Source organism: Elephas maximus, chromosome X (assembly GCF_024166365.1).
Source record: "Elephas maximus indicus isolate mEleMax1 chromosome X, mEleMax1 primary haplotype, whole genome shotgun sequence".
Classification (NCBI taxonomy): Eukaryota; Metazoa; Chordata; class Mammalia; order Proboscidea; family Elephantidae; genus Elephas; species Elephas maximus.
The window spans coordinates 159,752,172-159,772,614 of NC_064846.1; the positions used below are offsets into that span (position 1 = coordinate 159,752,172).

A 20,443-nucleotide genomic window follows, 5' to 3' on the forward strand; every position below is an offset into this window, starting at 1 on the left:
GAAGCATGCAACCCCCAAACCCAGCCACTGGGCCAGGCCTCCCTCCATGGTATCCCCCCTTACACCCACTCTCAGACACTGTGCTAATTACTGGTCTCAGCTGTAAGTTACAGACAGCCTGGTGCAGCCTGGCTTAGGTTGTAAAGAAATGTCCATCTTGCACAACAGGAAGTTGAGAAGCAGGACAGGCTCCTGGGCCCAGATTTCTGCTCTCTTTGCCCTACCTCTTGCTGAGTTGACTTCATACTGCAGCCAGCAACTGGGGCGACAGGCTTCCTGGTTTACATCCAGTGGGGAAGGGCAGGGGCCTCTGTTTTTCCAGATGCTCCAGGCACACTCATCTTTATACCTCACTGTGCTACTCTGGCATAAGGCTGCCTGCCCATCCCTGAACCCGTCCCTGGTGGAACCTAGCCCAGGTCAGGTGGTCTGCGGTAGTGGCTGATGGGAGGCTATTGCAGTGTCTCAACTGTCCCCACAGGGTTGAGCAGCAGGTTCTCCTTCCTGCCACACTCCTGCTGTGTCTCCATTCTGCTCTTTAGTTGGTGGCATCACCAATCTTCAATTCCTCCCATCAACACTTCAGGGTCACTTTTAACTCCTCCATCAACATCTTCATCATCATTTGTTGTTCTTTGTTTGTGAGATCATCAGTAAAGTCCTGTTCTGTGCTGGGCTCTGGATTAGTCTCTAGTAATCCACAAGGAGGCTGCTCAGGGCCTGCTCTCAAGAGCCTAGGATTTGGGAGGGAGGCAGGGGATCGAGCAGTCTCTGGATGGTGTGCGCAGGGTTAAGAGAGCACTGTGCAGTGGATGCTGTGTGATCCCACTGTGGTGGTGGGTGCCTAGCCCTGCCTTGAAGGCAGTCAGGGAAGGCATCTGGGAGGGCGTTGCTTCTAAGCTGATGATTCAACCTTAGCAATACCTCTTACTCTTAAAAAAAAAAAATCCCTAGTCTCTGATTTGGACCCTTATTACTCTTTCCTATAGACCAACAGTCAGCAAACTATGGCCAAATCCAGCACAACCTGTTTTTGTCAATAAAGTTTTATTGGAACACAGCCACAACCATTTGTTTATGTACTGTCTATGCCTGCTTTTGCACTACAACAGCAAAGTAGTTGTCATATAGACTGTATGGCTGCAGAGCTTAAAATACATACCCTCTGGCCTGTTACAGAAAAAGTTTGCTGACCCCTACCGTAGACCAGTAGAAAAATTCAGTTCCTGCCCCCCCAAGAGGTTTCATCTCGCAAAAGGACTTGTGTGTAATATACAGAGAACATCGTGCTAAATCCTCTTGAGGAAAAGGTGGACTACACTGAATTGCTGAGGCGAGAAGGACAGACAGAAGTCAGTGGTGTGGACAGATTGATATGCATTTCTCTTTCTGCTTCTCCCACTCTGCTGTTCCTTTCTCTGTTTTCTTTATTCCATGAGTAAATCTACTTTCCTTTTTCTCCCCTAGAATTTCTAGATTTACACTTTCTAGGTGTACAATGACTGAACTGACACTTTTTGTGACACCCGGTTCCCTCCCTCTGAGGGCAGAGTAAAGGTGCAGATGGGTTTGGAGAAGGAAAAGCCTGAATGAGAGCTCGTTTTTTAATATACTAATGCACTTTTGCTACTCTCACCTACTTCCAAGGGAAGTAAGGTTTGTTTGTTTAAATAAAGGGATAAGTCTTTATTTGTGTTGAACAAGTAGATAATATGGGTTACTACCTTTTTATTTGGAAAGAAAAATCTGCTTAAAGAGCTTCAGTGGCAGAGCGACTGTCCCTTTATCCACACTGCTCATTTGCCTCAAGCAGCCTTTTCAGGAAGCCCCCTCCAGAGGGGCCTTGGCAAGCAACCAGTTGCAGCCCCTGTAGGAAGCCCACAGTAATGGGCTTTGTTGCTCTCGTTACCCCAGATCATCTGCTCAGCAAGACAGCTTTTGTGCTGTTGTGGCGTTTAGACCTCACTGCTCTTTGTGTGTGTATGTGTATGTGTGTGTGTGTGTGCTGTACATTTGCTTTTAGACTAACCCTAAGTTTTCTTAGACTTCCTATAAAAATAATGCATGTTTACTGTAAAAAATTAAAATGATAAAGTCATGGTATCAAGAGTAACATAAAATTTCTGCCTCCCCCCAGTCATATTCTCCAGAGGTAACCTGGTTCATGGTTTTCTCTACAGAAGGTGTCTGTACGGGGACATCACGTTGAACCATATGAGGTTGTAGATATTCAGCCACAAAACGGGCAATTTCATATGCTATGACTTAACCGTGTGATGATATGGACATATTGGTATTTTTAAAACTATAGGTGGGATCATACTGTTTATGCTGTATTGTAACTTGTCATGTTAGGTTAAAAAAAATCTTGCCATATCAGCTCCTTTAGAGCTAGGCCTTTGTTTAGTGGTTCATTGCGTAAATAGACCATGGCTTAAATACAGGCAGTCCCCGGGTTACAAACAAGACCCACTCCTGAGTGTGTCTTTAAGAATTTGTAGGTAAGTCAGATCAGGTGCATACAGTTCTTATTTAGCCAAGAAGTAGCCTTAGTGGTTAAAGTGCTCAGCTGCTAACCAAAAGGTTGGCAGTTCGAACTCACCAGGCACTTTGCAGGAGAAAGATGTGGCAGTCTGCTTCTGTAAAGATTTACAGCCATGGAAACTGTGTGAGGCAGTTCTACACTGTCCTGTAGGGTTGCTGTGAGTTGGAATCAACTTGACAGCAATGGGTCTTTGGTTAGTGCAAGAAAAGGCTCAAAGCCTTTTTGATGACTTAAAAGCTGTACGTGCAGCAAGTGAAGGTGGTTGTGATGAAGACTTTGTTACAAATAGGGGTCGATTCAGTCCTTTCAATGTGAGGGCAGATTTACATAACATTAAAGGGGAAGTAGGAGTTGTCCCTAAGCTGGGCATTTGTAACCTGGGGACTGCCTGTAGCCAGTCCCCTAACAGAAGGATATTTCTGATTATTCTGATTTTCTGCTGTTCTGAAATGGAGCAGTAAATGTTTTATATATATATATATATATATATATAAATCGGCACTGGGAGTGGTGGGTTATATATATATATCTTTGCACATTTCCTGTAAGTTTATCTGGAGTATAACTTTCTAAAAGTGGAATTGCTGTTGCCTTGATTTGTGAATGCTCTTTGAAGAATTGGTCAGATGCCTCCATCCAAGGTGGGCTTGCTGACCTTAGGGTCCTTTATAATTTAATGATACCACAAAGATGGGACCTGGGGTCATGGCAGGCAGCCCCTCCGGGCAAATTGTCCTCTTCATAAAACATAGGTGTGCTTACTGTACAGGCGGGACTGAGGTTACAGAGGTGAACAGGAACCTTAAAGACACACACACACAGAATGCCAGTGCAGTGAGGAGGGCGAGGAGGAAGAGGTGTATGTGAAGCCCCATGGGTATGTGGAAGACGTAGGGAGCTCTTTATCCCTGGGTGGGGTAGGGGCAGTTGTAGTACTTTCCAGAGTTTCCCTAGCTAGAAAAGGGAGAGAAATGTGGGGCCAGAATGGAGGGGAGTGAGGTGGTAGCAGGTGTCGGACTGCAAATGAGCTGTGCCGGCCTTTGTGGAAGGGAGCTGGGCATTCAGCTCAGCTGAGCCAAGGCTCCAGATGACAGAATGGGGCTCTCCCCAGCCACTGACCTGGGTAATCAGAGGGCACTTGGCCAGCAGCCTCATGAACACTGTGCCACGTGGCCCTTTGCAGATCAGGTTGTTCTTTCGTCATTGTGTGCTTCTCCAAGGTCTGTGAAACATCCCAATGAAAAGAATCTAAGTGTTATTTACTGCCTTATTTCTCTCTCGCACTCTTACACACAGTCATTCAATTTCCCCCTGCACCTTTGGGTTTCCTTGGAAACCATGATCTTGAAAGCAGGCGTCACAGATTTTTAACTTTTTTTTTCTTCAATTGCCAAGGAACCAGACTGGTGAAGCCTATGGACCCCTTCTCAGAAAAATGTTTGTAGGTGAATAAAATAAAATCCATAGGATTACCAAAACCAAAACCAAACCCAGTGCCATCGAGTCGATTCCGACTCATAGCAACCCTATAGGACAGAGTAGAACTGCCCCATAGAGTTTCCAAGGAGTGCCTGGCGGTTTTGAGCTGCCAACCTTTTGGTTAGCAGCTGTAGCACTTAGCCACTACGCCACCAGGGTTTTCATAGGATTACCAAGGAAGCCAATTATACTGAAATACAGTTTCATAATGTTGCAGAAGCATAAGTAATGCATATTCTTTATTGATGGTATTAAATAGCAAAATCCAGCAGTGGATCTAGAAACAATCATAGTTTTGAACTAGGGATGAATGCAAATGATATTTCAAGATAACTGCTACAAAACCATAATGTGAAACAAAACCATGTGATGTGAAATAAAATCTACAGGTGCTGCTCATTCTAGTGTGGTTTGTTGTCTATACTCAAAGCTGAAGGAAAGGTCAACTTTCAGTTACAGGATAGTGAAAATAAAGATATTATTTCCTTTGCATCCAAGTTGAGACTCCATGGAGTAGACTCCATGGACGCTGGTTAAGGCCCTCTGCCTTTTAGATACCAAATAAGAATTTGCAGAGATGAAAATCTCCATTTGCATCAAGAAAATTCACAAATATCTGGGATTTCCCCCTTCTCAATCCTAATGAGGACGAAAAGAGAAACTCTATTAAAAATGAGTCAAAATGAAAAATATTTTGATTACCTGCAATGAAGATCTTTTTCCCCTCCCCAAGGAGAGGGATGTGTGGAATGTTTTGTCATTCTCTAAATTTCCCGGTATGGTGGCTGATTTTTGGTGCTGATTGTAAAAACTGGAAAACTCTAGATTTGTTTATGGTGTATATATTCTTCCCAGAATTCTCTTAAGAATAGGCAAGAGAGATGAACCCCAGATGAGTGTCTTTAGGATTTTTAAGACCGTTACAGTTTATAATACATTATCTGTCTCTGTCTTTGTCCCTCACTCTTTCTCCACACTTCCCTCCTTCCTCCCTTCCTCTCTTTCTCCCCCTCCCCTGCCCCTTCTTTGCCCTCTTGCACCCTATCCACCACCACCATCACCATTTCCATCGAGTCAATTCTGACTCATAGTGACCGTGTAACCCCCTGTTAATTGTAGAAATTAAAAGGGTCTGACATATCCATTTGTCAGCGGCAAGAGTGAGAATGCCTTTAAAAATCAATCTGTTGGGGGAGTGTGCTGGATAGAAGGAAGAAATCTTGTTTATGCTCAACAAATAACTTATATTTAGAATCTTCCTTCAGTTTTTCCTTTGAACTTCTGTATTCTCATTTTACTTGAATGATTCCGCATGAAGCATTTAAAAGTAGATCAAACAAAACTATAAATATGTTGAGTTCTTTTGGGCATTTTGCCAAAATCAGCATTGCTAAAGCAGAGAAAAGCAATGTGCTTTATGTATTGGATTTTCTCCTCTGAAATGCTGGACTCCCTTCCCTGGGGAGGTGGCTGCTTGGGCTAGGGGAATCAGGCCAGGGACATTTGAGAAAGTATCCCTGGTATGGGCTGTTGTGGGTTGGGACATTTGGCTTGGGGGGCATGCTAAAAAGCCAGAACCGATTCCTGGGACCAACCTAAGGGAAGGGGAAACAGGGAACATTTAGAGACATCAATGATTTAGCTTCTCCCTCAATCTGATGGGAAGGGAAGGCTGGTGAAAAGAAAATTGGTTGAGCTAGTATAAATAATAAACAAAGCTGCCTTTTAGCAGGTTTATGAATGTAAAGCCAAATGGAAAAGGGGGAGGGAGTCAGGTGGAAGTCAAGCCTCCTGTAGAGCAGGAGAAAGCCAAGGCACAGAGCCAGGAAGTGGGCTCCATGACGCTGTTGCAGTGCTGGGTCCATCAGTGTTTCTGTCTCTTCTGTGTTGAGGCCCAGGATTCTCTTGATGAACTTGAGTGCTCTCATTATGGACCATGTGTCCATGAGCAGAAAACTAAAGCTCAGGTGTCTTTTCACATGGCTAATTCCCACACCATTTTTATAAGATAGCTGAGGTGGAGGACATCATGGTTAGAAGAGTTCTTAATGCCCTGGCACCAAAATTATAGGTGTGGCTTCTAAGAAAATAATCAGATGACAGTGTTAACATTGAAAATATCCATATGCAGCTTCTGTTCTTAGAAACTCAGTTTATGAAATATAGTTCCCGAGTGGCGCAAACGGTTAAGTACGCAAGTACTAGCCGAAAGCTTGGCGGTTCGAACCCACCCAGAGGTGCTTCAGAAGACAGACCTGGTGATCTGCTTCTGAAAACCCCATGGAGTAGTTCTACTTTGAACTCATGGGGTCGCCATGAGTCAGAATTAACCTAACGCCAACTAACAACAACATTTCTATATTAACTCAGAATACAGCAGAAACTCGATTTTTGTCATATGTTAATTGATTGGCTTTAAGACTGATTTCAATGGCTCCTTTAAATTATGCATTGGACTCCGAAGTGTATAGGGCTGAGGAGGGACTGGATCTGGGAATTGTGTCCTTTCCTCTGTTTCTAGGTATGTGGCGCCTGGGCCTGCATATTGATTGAGAGTGGGGCACTTGTGATGAAAGGCATCATCATAACCATCGTGGGGGATATGTGAGTCTTGATAAATGAGTCATATTTGTGAAAATGGTGTACATGAGAGAGCTGAGAGGTGACAGAGTTGAAGGGGTGGAGACAAGACATGTAAATGAACACTGAGAAAGTTAAAATACAGTGCGATGAGGGCCGTGATAGAGAAAAGCAGTGGTTGTTAAGGGAACCCAGGAAAGGGGCCCCAAGGATGAGTGAGTTGAGGTGAGTGTGTGTGTGTCCCTATGAGTAGGTGATGGAATAAGTGAGAACGAGCTGGGCAGATGGACACAGTGCCACTCCGCCTGGAAGGTGATGGCTGCCTGGGCTGAGTGGGCTCAGGGAGTCAGGCCAGGGAAGACAACATTGGTTGGTAATTGATAGGCCCTTTTGGGATTTTTTTTTGGGATTTGTCAGGGGACTGCCCATGAGAGTCTGGGCTTCTGGGGGTTATAGAACAGCTGAGACATTTCTCTGGGCTCATACCTCCTGTTTATCGTCCTGGGCCAACCGCAGCCAGCTTTTGGCAGCTCAGAGCCCATTTGTCATCAGCCCATCCATATCACCTTTCTGCATTATCCAGTTGGAATTTGTTTACTTGGGGAATATGAAATAACTGTCCTATTAATGTCATCAGAGCGTGATTATAAAGGTAAGTTTCATAATGCAAGACAATTATTTTAATAGGTGACTGATGTTTTTAAAAAGCGATTACAGTGTATTATGCGTTCTTTGTAAAAACAAATTGATGTGCAGAAGCATTTAAATGAGTCTCTATACTTCCCCCAGTCCCCACACCCTCAGAAGTAATCACTGTTACTTTGGAGTGTATCCTTCTGTACCATTTTCTGTGTTTACACACATGTAGTTGTGTACACACGCATCCCTTCTCTTGTTCATTTAATTGTGTGTTAGTTGGATGTTGAATGAATTCAGTTATTTATTAATAAACATTTGTTGAGTGCATGATAGCCTCTGAGTAATCGGGAAAATAAAATAGTGTTCATACATAGCCCTGCTCTACCATTTGGTATGGATAATTGATAAACCAAAACCAAACCAAACTTGTTGCCCTTGAGTCGATTCCGCCTCATAACAACCCTACAAGACAGAGTAGAACTGCCCCATAGAGTTCCCAAGGAGTGCCTGGTGGATTCTAACTGCTGACCTTTTGGTTAGCAGCTGTAGCACTTAACCACTACGCCACCAGGGTTTCCGGATAATTGATAGTGGACTATAAATTTTTAAGAGGAAAACAGGAATATGTCAGGCATTGTTCAGTATTATAGATGCTTTGGACTGTAATGTTGATGGAGAATGAGTCACCTTTGACACAATAGCAAGACTACAGGGGCCACCATCTTTCCATTCTCATAGTTTCAAAAAATCAAGGTGGTATTGTCTATTAAGCCCACATTGGTGGGTGTCCTGTTTAACACCATGTTGAGGGTTTAACGCTTTCCCTTCCACCTTCTGTCTTTCTCTAGTGCCCTTCTGTACGTGTGGGAGTTTGTATTTATACAACCATGACCCACAGACAAAAGGGTGAAGCAAGTCTTCATTTATCAAGAACGGTTTGAGTATCTACCCTAACAGGCACTGAGCTAGGTACTGGGGATTAAAGACCAGTAAGAGAGGGTCTTGGACCCCCAAATGGGGGCAGCAGACACATCAGCTGATAATGATACTGTGTATGTCTGTGTTCATGTCTGTGTATCAGCCTCTCCTTCCTTGGATGTATAATCCCGTCTACCACCCCCCCCCCACCCCGCCACCTCAGATTTCCTCTGTACTTCATTGTCTTCTATTGGACCATCTACCTGCTTCCAGGCTCCCTCCCAAGCCATCCTGCACACCCCTAACATCAGGCGCTTCTCCCTAGAACACTGTCCCCATTCATCTTATCACTAACCTGCCCAGAAACTCCCTTTGCTTCCTCATTGTCCTTATCCTTAGCTTAAGGAGCCCTGGTGGCGCAAGTGAAAAGACCTAGTGATCTGCTCCTGTGAAGATTACAGCCTAGGAAACACTATGGGGGTGTTCCGCTCTGTCCTGTAGGGTTGCTGTGAGTTGAAATCGACTCAACAGCACACAACAACATAAGGAGCCCTGGTGGCATGGTGGTTGAGCGCTGGACTGCTAACTGAAAGGTTGACAGCTTGAACCCACCCAGTCGCTCCTCGGGAGAAAGACCTGGCAATTTGCTCCCATAAAGATTACAGCCTTGGAAACCTTATGGGGCAGTTCTACTCTGTCTGTAGAGTTGCTATGAGTCGGAATCCATGCATCAGCATGCAATGACAACATCCTTAGCCTGGCATCCAAAGTCCCCCCAGAAACTCACTCCCAGTCTACCTCCTGGTATTATCTTGGATCAGTGGAAGAAGAGAATAGAAAACCACAATTTATTTAACCCATGTGCCTTCGACCAGTTATCCAACCTTTCTGGGCTTATCCATAAAGATGGGGCAGCACCCCTAGCCCCATAGGGGTGGCACGAGGACTTGAGGTGAGGCTGCAACATGCCAAGCACAGTTCCTGGAACAGAGCAGATATCTAATCAGTGTTAGTTCCCCCAACAAGATTAAGTGGATTTACCCCCTGCCCCACTCACACACTCATGGCTCAGAGGCCTGAATAAATGGTTCCCTTCTGATTTGACATTTTTTCTCCTGTATTCTGACAGGACGTGGGAGAAAATGAGCACTGGCATAACTGTAACCGCCTTTCGAATGATCTCTGCCTTTGAAGTATCAGGCAAATGGATTTGCTGTTTTCTGCCATGCAAATATGTTGATTATACACGTCCCTGTGACAATCAAGCAGGCTCATCTCCAGGGACCAAACAGTGCTGGTTAATGAAACGCTGTACATTTCCATTGCGACAATCCAGTCACAGCCAAGCGGTGTTTGCAAAGACAGACCCAGGAGTTCCTTTTTTGGGGTGCCTTCGGCTTCTGAAGTGTCCTTCTCTTCCCCTGACTTACATGACATTAAAACATGACGAGGAGTGAACATTTGTCCAGTAGAGGGTATGATACAGAGTCTGCAGGAGCAGTAATTCAGCTTTCTTGGTCCTTGCCCGCAGAATTCACTAGATGTCCCAGGCAAAATGTGTGTTTCTCCACATTTATCTAGCTTGGTTTATATCATTTTTCCATCCTGAAGTAGGAAACCAGACCCCTGCTATAAAGTAAGGTTTCCAGCTAAAGAACAGCTTCAAGAACTGGGCGTATTGCTCATTAACTTGGGGAGGTGTTGCACACGCCAGCAAGGCTGTGCAACACCTCCCCAAGTTAATCATAGCAGAGACCACTGTCTTCTCCCCCACCCCTACCCAGGAACAGTGTCAGAGCTAGAAACTACGTAGTGCAAGTGTCGGGGGGGGACCACGAGATGAAATCCCAGCACAGCAGCGTTCGCATGGGTTATGTATTAGGATAATATTGTCAAATATGTAGATTTTTTTTTCCCTTGTGGGAAAAGATGCTAAATGTGGGATCTAAATTACGTGGTCCTGGAAAAGTCCTATTTATGCTTGGCCTGCTACTCCTCTCTGGATAACAGTCTGTCTACATGTCTCTCAACCCTGGCTTTTAAAAACCCAGGTACTCAGGCTGTACCCCAGACCAATTTAATTAGAGTCTCTGGGGAGACTCAGTCATCAGATTGTTTTCCTTTATCCCCCTAAAATTTTTGAAAATTTTCAAATGTACAGAAAAGTTTTAACAATAGTACAATGAATACCCATATATCCTTCATCAAACATCACCAGTTGTTAGCATTTTGCCACATATGCTTTATTTTTTTCTTCCTCCCTCCTCTATGTATGTATATGTATATATCCTATCTAATCCCGTTGTCTTTGAGTAGATTCTGACTCATAGCAACCCTATAGAACAGAGTAGAACTGCCGCATAGGGTTTCCAAGGAGTGATTGGTGGATTCCTACTGCCGACCATTTGGTATATAGGGTTTCCATATATTATATGGCACCCTGGTGGCACAGTGGTTAAGAGCTTGGCTACTTACCAGCTGCTGCACGGGAGAAAGATGTGGCAGTCTGCTTCTGTAAAGATTTATAGCCTATGGAAACCCTATGGGGCAATTCTACTCTGTCCTATGGGCAGGGGTTTGAACCAGTTCATTCAGGTTCGAATCCCTGCTGAGCATTTGCATTTCTAACAAGTTCTGTGGAAGGTATACATAAGAATCACCTGGGGATTTTGTTAAACTGTAGATTCTGATTCAGTATATCTGGGGTGGAAATGCAACTTTTCGGCAGGGAACTTGTTAGAAACGCAAATTCTCAGCATGGGTTTGAACCAGAACAAACCAGTTGCAAGCCTGCCTATAGGGTTGCTGCTGTGAGTCGGAATCGACTCAATGGCAATGGATTTGGTGTTTTTTTTTTTTTAAAATAGTGCTATTATCTGGTGTTTGGAGCCTTGGTGGCACAGTGGTTAAAAACTATGGCTGCTAATCAAAAGGTTAGCATTTCAAATCCACCAGCCGTTCCTTGGAAATCATATGGGGTGGTTCTACTCTGTCCTATAGGATTGCTGTGAGTTGGAATCGACTCGATAACAACAGGCTTTTTTGTTTGTTTTATCTGGTATTTAGTGCACATTCAAATTTCACCAGTTTCCCAATATCCTTTATAAAAAAAAAAATCCAGAATCCAATTAAATAGCATATCTTCTATTTAGTTGTCATAGCTCTTTACTTTTTTTTTTTTAATCTGCAGCAGTTCTCTAGTCTTTTAAAATTATCTTTTGTGTTGTTGACTTTTTCTTTTTAAAAAGATAAGGAAAAAAACCAGGTCAGGTTCCTTGTAGAATGTCCCTCAATTTGGATTTGCATGATTGTTTCTTCATGATTGGTATCTGGTTAACTGTTTTGGGCAGGAGTGTTCTGAAGGCCATGTTCAGGCCTTCTCAGAGCATCAGATCTGGACACATATGATGTCAACTTGTCCCATCATTGGCGATGTTAACTTCAATCACCTGGGGAAGGCTGTGTCTGCCAGGTTTCTCCATTCTAAAGGGACCATTTTCCTTTTGTAATTAATAATCTTTGGAGAGACACTTGAGACTCTGTAAATATCCTAATCCCAAACAAACTTCCACCCACTGGTTTTAGCAACTATAGGTTCTTGCTGAGTCAGTTATTACAATAATGGCTGTAAAATAGTGATTGTGTTTTTCAGTAATTTCTGTATTAGTTGACATTCATTTGTGAATAAAAGCTTTCCCTTCTCTCCATCTACATCTATGTATCTATGTATCTAATCTATCTAATCTACTTCTACTTACCTGCCTACCTACCAACCAACCAACCATATCAGTATGGACTCATGAATTTTTTTGAAATCAATAAAGTATAATACATTCTTCAGATTTGGTCCATGGAAGCCCCTTCAGGTTGATTACTGTGACCTTTTGAAATTATCCCTTGAGTGAGTGAGCGCTTCATTAGTTTTGGCACAACTGGATATTCTAGGCTCACCTCTTATCTTCTTGCCCCAGCCCCAGAAGCAGCCATTTTCTATGGAGACCTAGTTCCTCCAGGACTAGTCTTTAGCAAGGCATCATCAGTGTTAGGAAAGCTCCCCAGGTGATTTCAATGTGCAGCCAAGCTTGAGAACCTCTGGGTTAGAGTTTTCCAAGGGGAGGCCACCTGTTTGTTCCCACAAGGCATGTTACCATGACCTGTAATTAGTGATATTGATTGGTTGGTGAGGTTCTTCGATTTTTTGGGGCATTATCACTTGGGGGAATCTGCTTGAAACACAGACCCCCTAGCCCCAACCCCAGAGAGTGTGGTTCAGTAGATTTGCCTTGCATTTTAACATTCAGACACAGGTGGTTCCCAGGTCATGCCTGGAGAAAAGGCCAGAAATAACTCTGGGAACTAGGAATCCGAAACTTCTTATTTTCCTTTTTTTAAAAAAATATTTCTTTTTTGTTGTTGAGACTATACACAGCAAAAACATACACCAGTTCAAGTTTCTACATGTATAATTCAGTGACATTCATTATATTGAGTTGTGCAACCATTCTCACCCTCCTTTTCTGAGTTGTCCCTCCTCCATTAACATATACTCACCGTCCCCTCGGGTTACTGTTTAATCTTTTGAGTTGCCTTGTCAATTTGATCCCATACTTAAAAAAAAATCCATTGCCATCAAGTCGATTCCGACTCACAGTAGCCCTATAGGACAGAGTAGAACTGCCCCATAGGGTTTCCAAGGAGTGCCTGGGGGATTTGAACTGGCAACCTTTTGGTTAGCAGTCGTACCTCTTAACTGCTACGCCACCAGGGTCTCTAAATCCCATATAAAAAAAAAACCAAACCCAGTGCCGTCGAGTCTATTCCGACTCATAGCGACCCTATAGGACAGAGTAGAACTGCCCCATAGAGTTTCCAAGGAGCGCCTGGTGAATTTGAACTGCCGACCCTTTCGTTAGCAGCTGTAGCACTTAACCACTACGCCACCAGGGTTTCCAAATCCCATATAGATCTTAAAAAAAGTCTAATGCTCAAGGAAGACACTCTTTACTAGTTAAGGTAAACGATTGCTTTCAAGAAAACTTCAGGGAATATTTTTGGTTTAAGGGTTAAAGATTATCTCAAGGCAGTAGTTTTGGGGGTTCATCCAGCCTCCGTGGCTGATTTTCCTTTTTGACTTTTATCAATATTTTCTTTCTCCTTCTGTGACTTCAGGATACTGCTCTGTCCCCTAGGCACGTATGAGGATCTATTAGATTAAGTTAGTGGATTCCATGAAAACGTCAAATGATTTAAAACCCTGGCAGTTCTTTACTGCTGTTCTGTCATGGGGGATGTGGGATGTAAAAAAATATATACTGTGTGAGTGTTGCAGGTTCTCAGTTGACCCAAAGACTTTTTCTACCACCGTATTTATTTGTTGCATATTTCTGTGCTCGTTGACTAAGTTGGCCTTAGTAAAGTTTTCCTATGCCATTAAAACCCTCGATGGAGACTCTAAAACCATAGATGTGTGGACCGTTTCTGAGACCGGGTCTTGGTACCCTTTCAGTTTCTGCTATTTCATTTTTAGAAAATGTTAATGTATTACATTTCCTCCCATCCAACCAGCTTTATTTCATTAAAATAGGAGCCCCAGTTCCCAGCAGCTGTAAGGAAACACTCCTAACTTGTGGGTTTTCACTTCCTGGTTTCACATGTTACCACGTTAGCCCAGCTAGTCCATTCTGCAGTTGCAAGACCCATAGCCAAGAATTCTTCTTAAGAGCGTTCAGACCTGGGAGGCAGTGTCTCTGGAGTTGCATTGCCTGGCTTGAAATCCTAGGCCCTCCACTTACTAGCTCTAAGACCTCTGGTAAGACACTCAATCTTAGTGCCGCCTTAGACTCCTTGTGTGAAAAAAGGGTGTCAGTGATCTACCCCAGAGGTATAATGTATGTGTAATTGGGGTAATACCTATAAAGCACTTAGTAGCCTCTGACATGTAGTAAGTGCTCAGTAAATGTTAGCTGCTATTGTTTTATTAAACAAAGGTGGTCATGAATGGGAAGTGGGTATGGGATCTAGTGAGAGAATTGAGGGTGTGGCTGCCTTGCTTTGTGTGTGCCTGTGTCATACATATAAACACATATTCCATGGCTGTCATACAGCATGGCAATAAATTAGAGATGTCTCGAGTATGCCTTGTGAAATCTGCCATAGCCATACCCTTTCAGTAAGCCATGTGCTCATGCACATTTGCATGTACATAGATAACATTTAAAAAAAAATTTTTTTTTTTTTTAGATGGCATTTGGGTTCATCCATGCCTCAGTTACGTGTAAGGAGTAGTGACCCGGCCTGGAAGATGTAAGCAGTGATAAAGTATGGTGGCAGAGGAGTGGCACTAACATGAATGAGGAAAACATGTTTCTCCCCTCTTTGTGGCTGTTCTAATATACATTTATATTGCTGGCCATTATCAGCATGCATATTTGTTTGTTTAAAGCTTTTTGTTGTAAAAACACAGGTAACATACATTTACCAATGCAACATCTTTCACTTGTACAATTCAATGAAACCAATTACATCAGTCATGTTGTACAGTTGTCACCAACATTTATTGCTACATTTTCCGTCCCCATAAATAGAAACTAAATGCCAGCTAAACAAAGATTCCCCTCTTTCCTCTTCCCTCCCACCCCTGATAACCACTCTTAACCCTTGTCTCTATAAAAAAAAAAAAAACAAACCCATTGCCGTCGAGTCGATTCTGACTCATAGGGTCGCATTAACCCTTGTCTCTATACATTTTGCCTATTCTAAGTGTTTCATATTAGTGAGATTTTACAGTGTTTGTCTTTTCGTGATTGACTTATCACTCAGCATAATGTTTGCAAGGTCCATCCATGTTGTATCAGGACTTTATTTCTCTTTATGGCAGAGTAATATTCCATTGTGTATATATACCACATTTTGTTTATCCATTCATCTGTTGATGGGCATTTGATTTTTTAAAGAAAAATTTTCTTTCAAGGCCCAGTTTATTCAGTGGACAAAAAGCCCAATAAAATGTGTTAAAACTTAAATGTTCATATGGACTGGGCTCTGGGTATGATGGTAGTAGCTCAAAGTAGGGATTCCAAACCACGGGCTTTGGGCAAGTCATAGATTCTTTCTCCAGTTTACAGTAGCTGTTGTAAGGAGATGACGTTATCATCTACCTCTCTCCTTGAGGCAGGTCAAGACCCTCTAGTAAACATCAGTGTAATGCCAGTAGAGGGGAAAAAAATGGCCAATGACATCCTTAAATTTCCTTAAATTTAAGATGGACACAGGCAACTGAAATAATTCTCCAGCTCCAAACGCTGAACTGGTTTATAGGTTAAGTAGAACTGGCAAAAAAAAAAAAAAAAAAAATTGAATCAGTGATAGGCAGCAGTCCAGGAGTTTGGGAGTTCCCTGTAACGAGAGAGGCATGGTGAAGACCTAAGGCAGTGTTCCAGGGGGCAGTTAAGTGCAAATAGCAGAGAATTGGGGACAAACTGCAGGTTGAATTGGTTGGTCCAGCTTTGGAGAGAGAGCTCTGAACTCAGGTCAGGCAGACACTGCCACTTACTAACTTTGTGACCTTGGGTAAGTCACTTAGCCTCAGTTTCCTCATTTGTAAGATAGTTGCTCATTTTGGCTCTTTTTCTGTTTAGCTGGTGTGGATGGCAGGATGAGATAGGGTAGTGGATATCAGAAGTGCTTTAGAAGCCACCCTGCGCTATCCCACCGTGAAGGGGAATAACTGTTTTGCTTGGGGCCCAGTTAGGAGACGCTTTCCACCAGCAACCTCTGGGTACTTCCTCTGTGCCCTCTGGAGGGTTGACTTTTCTTGGTGCTGTACGTTGGCAGTGTGCTTTATACGTTTTGATAAATAGCTTTCTTAGAGGCTTTTAAGAAATACTGACTAGGCTGGCAGAGAGAAAGTCATCATGACCGCGTCATTCCTCCTGTTGCAGGGCAGGCTTCATGGACGTGCAAATCTGTTTATTCTGTTCCAGTCCCACAATCTGCTGGGCTAGTCTCTTCTCTAAGAATACATCGCTCTTCCCTTTGCTGTTTGTGCAGTGTTGGGCTAGATGGTACTTTCCACTGAGGGTCTTTGGAAAATAAACACACATAACTCTAAGTTTTTTTTTAAGTCCCTGGGTAGTGCAGTTAACATACTCAGCGGCTCACCAAAAGGTTGGTGGTTCAAGTCCACCCAGAGACAGCACCTTGGAAGAAAGGTCTGGCAATCTGCTTATGAAAAATCAACCGTTGAAAACCCTGTGGAGCATAGCTCTATTCTGACACACATGGGGTCACCATGAGTCGGAATCGGTGGCGACTGGTGGTGGGTGGTCTAAGTTTTTTGGCTTCAGCTAACACTGTATCTTCAGATGTTGTTTTTAAGTCACTTTGGTCAGGACTTCCGTGACTTCTGTGGTTGTGAGTGTTGGCTTTCAGACATTTATGTCATTTTACTTGTTTCATGTTTTTCAGATTTATATCTGTGGAGTTTACTTTCTAACATAACATCTAGCAAATACATACCCTTAAACATTTATAAGGGGTGTTTTGTGGAGGCAGGCAAGTTGCAGGGGGTTGAGAGAGGGGAGCCAAGTTAGTCTTATCATCTAGACTTTCTTTGCTGTAATGAGAAATTTGTTGACTTTATGATGCAAAGGACTTGAACTCTGACTTACAGCCCATCGGAAGCCATGGAGTGGGGAGGGAGCTCTTTGCGCTGGAATACCACTCTTACTGACTTCCCACCTTAGAAAAGCAAGCTGGGCTGGACCTTCTGTCCCTGCTTGGGCTCGAACTCCTCTGCCTGCTAACGGTGCTGTTAGCACCTGGGAATTGGCCCGAGCATTATGTGTTTATTCTTCTTAAGACGAGACGGCTTGTGATTTTGTACAGAGGGTCAAGATGTATTTGTGTAGTCGCCAGAGATATGATTAGATGAGATATCGATTCTGAATTTCTGTTCTCTTCCGTCTGTTCAACTCTGTTCTTCCTTAGAAGTGATGTACAGACAGAGAAAAATGGAACACAGAGATCTAGGCCACTGGCTTTTGAACAACATTGATCAGTGAGCATATTGGGTATAGCAGAGAGCCCTTCCCTTTTGTATGAGGTTAGGCTGTTGGGGGCCTCAATGTCCCCTGTGATCACACCCACAGGGGCTTCCTTTCACAGGCAAAAGATTAAAAAAGAAAAAGAATTCCTGTAGGAAGTATCCAAAAATAATTGAAACATTTCTAAATGCGTTTCTTTTATGTTGTTGATGCCTTTGGTTTTCCAGGCCGTATGGTGGCATGAAGGAACGGCATGAGGCGGTCAGCCATGAGCAACAAACTTCTGAGCAGTGTTGGTCTCATGTCATATCTCCCCATCCACCTCTCTCTGGCTTGGGCCTCCATGCTGTATGTCTGCATGTCTGCATGTCTGTCTGTCTCTCTCTCTCTCACACGCACACACCACATAAGTGTTCTTTCTTCCCGTGATGCACATCTGTGGTGTGGATGTGCTGCGGATAGTTGCGTCTGGATTTGAACTAGCTGTAAGCCAGGAACTCCCAGTTGGGCCACACTGGGTGAGTGTGATGGTGTCGCCTTGAGTGTCCTCTGGTCGAGTCAGATGTGGTCCTGTCTTTTATCTTGATTAGCCTGGGTTGGTCCTGTGTAAGCAACCAGGGCTGTTAATGGATCCCTTGGGACAGAGGGACAAAGAGTGGATTTGTTGAACCGCTGTGGGGCGTTTGAAATGGTACCAAGAGAAGGCTGAAATGGAATTGGCCTTTGCTTATCAGGCCTGAGTTCCAGTATGTTGAAAGGGTGATGATTAGTAATGAGAAGGCCAGGATACATTATCTTTTCCTTTGCACACTGGGGGAAAATTTCCTCTGCCTTGCTAGCATCAGAAGCAGACTGTTCTCTTTTCTCTACCACATCACATCAGCTTTCATTAAAAGTCAGCGGCAGCAACTACAAAGCCCCATCCATAGAAAACCGTTTAAGGCAACATTGTGCTCCAGTGCTTCAGGAGGGGGGCGGTTTGCCTTCTGCACAAATGGATCTGTTTCTCATATTCATGCCTTTCTGACCCAGCAGCTTTTAAAAGACCAAGAAGCATTGCTCTGCTTTCTACTGCCTCTCCCTACAAGACTAGGGCTGCCATGCCTCTAGCCATTTCCCAGAGAGCGTATCTGAGACAAGTCAGCTTAATTTGCCTGCATGCCTAGGAAGCCCCTCTTTAAAATATTATTTGGGAGAAGAGTTGTATCTAAATATTTTGCTTTCCCATCCAGGTGAACGACGGAGGCGCCGATGCCAGGTGGCATTCAGCTACCTGCCTCAGAACGACGATGAGCTTGAACTGAAAGTCGGTGACATCATAGAGGTGGTAGGAGAGGTGAGTGAGCTGGGCAGAAAGTGCAGTCGCCACGCATGGGTGGTCAGAGCCCACCAGCTTCCTCAATCAGGAGGAGCCTGTTGCTGTAGATTCCAAAGCTTTTTGGCCTTGGCCTGTTGGATGTTAGAACTTGAAGAGAGTTTATAGGTCATCTAGTTGAGTCTCCTCTCTGAGAAATTGGGTTCCCAGAGAGGAATGCCTCCAAGCCAGTTGGAGGCAGATGTGGGGTCACTTAAAACCATTGTCTTGCTAACACAGCATACTATGTATCTCTGAAATTCTAACCTGGTGCCACAGATTTTTTTTTCCTATCAAATCACTCTGCTTCAATTGATATTAGACTCTGGATATCCAGAGTGACCCTGCGCCATACCTAGAGTATGGATTCCATTTTCATTCTGGGCAACACCATTGGATTTAGCAGGAAGAAAAAGAACCGACATTTCTTAAGTGTCCTAAAAGGCACAGTATGTGACAGGCATGAGCAGGACTCTTTGCACACAGTAGCTCATTTACTCATCACACCTACTTTAGTTTGTGGATGAAGAAACGGGCTCAAGGGAGCCTGAAGAGGCAGAGCTTATGGCTGAAGCCAGGTCCATCTGACTAGAGACTTTGCTCTTTCCGCTGCACCTCCTTCCCTGGGTTCCCATTGGGTCCTGGATACACAGAGCTAGTCCCCCTGGTGAAATATCCTGCCAGACACTGGGATGGGCTTCTCAGTCTCCACTCCCTTGGGCCTGGGGGATGCTGGGCCTTGGACTTAGAACCTGATCATTGATTGTGATTTAGCATTTGTAGCTGAATATAGAAAGATAATTTTCTGACTGTTTTCATTTCCTGAATATCATTTGACCTTACAGAAGCCCCTGATTTACAAAAAAAGGAACCTAGAGGTCAAGGAGAAGTTCCAGGGAACTATCACATGGGTGAAAGTGGCAGAGCTGATGCTAGAGGCCAAATTTCCTGACTCTCCTGCAAATATAAAGTGAACATGTGTCAAAGCTTTATTTAATTCATTAGTGAGGGACTCTGCAAGATGGTAAGACTGACTCAAAGAGAATTGTGAAAGAGTAAAATATAGTGACTAAAGAAGAAAACACTTAAGATTGCTAGGTTAGACGCAAAACTACTTAGTGTCCTACAGGGCAGTAAAACTAATCTGTGAGGTTATCTTTTCTGGGGGACAGATCTCTATCAGTCAAAATTTATTTGAATCACTTTCAGTTTTCTACCAGTTAACATCGACACTAACAGTTATAAACTATCCCCATAAACAGTATGTCATACAAATATACTTATCCCTAGAGGATCAGTTAATGGGATTAGGGGCAAGGGAAGGACTGCTAGACAATGCCCAACATGGCACTGGATGTGCAGGAACCCCTTTTGCCTATTTCTGAGTTTTGGCTAATTTATATTAATATATCACTTATTCTTTTGCATCCCTGATGCCAAGCAGGGCACATGGGAGGCATTTTTTGAAAGGTGACTAAGTAAAAAATAAATGGACAACAGAGTAGAACATTGATCCCAATGGTAGAAGGACAAATTTCTTAAGACCAAAACCTGTAAGAAATTCCAGAGAAAAAAATAAACAGATGTGGCTTAAAAAAAAAAAAAGAATTAAAACTTTGGTATGATTTGAAGCTAGGATAGCTAAATAAGAAATTTTTGCAATAGCTTATGGCAAAAATTATATATGTAACATATTAAAATATATTAGGAAGCCACTGTAATAATAGTAAGTGACAGGTGAATTAGAAACCCTGGTGGGATAGTGGTTAAGTGCTACGGCTGCTAACCAAAGGGTCGGCAGTTTGAATCTGCCAGGCGATCCTTGGAAACTATACGGGGCGGTTCTTCTCTGTCCTGTAGGGTCGCTATGAGTTGGAATCCACT

The 20,443-nt window shown here is 43.4% G+C and overlaps 1 protein-coding gene across 5 annotated transcripts in view; it reads left to right on the forward strand.

The window, feature by feature from the left end:
* The window catches only part of SH3KBP1 (SH3 domain containing kinase binding protein 1), a 382,888-nt gene that overhangs the window by 180,697 nt on the left and 181,748 nt on the right, over positions 1-20,443 (forward strand). For all 5 annotated transcript variants that reach the window (XM_049872882.1, XM_049872883.1, XM_049872879.1 and 2 more), the window contains one exon: positions 18,438-18,541. In XM_049872882.1, the coding sequence (XP_049728839.1) occupies positions 18,438-18,541 (104 nt within the window). The remainder of the gene's footprint in view (positions 1-18,437; positions 18,542-20,443) is intronic.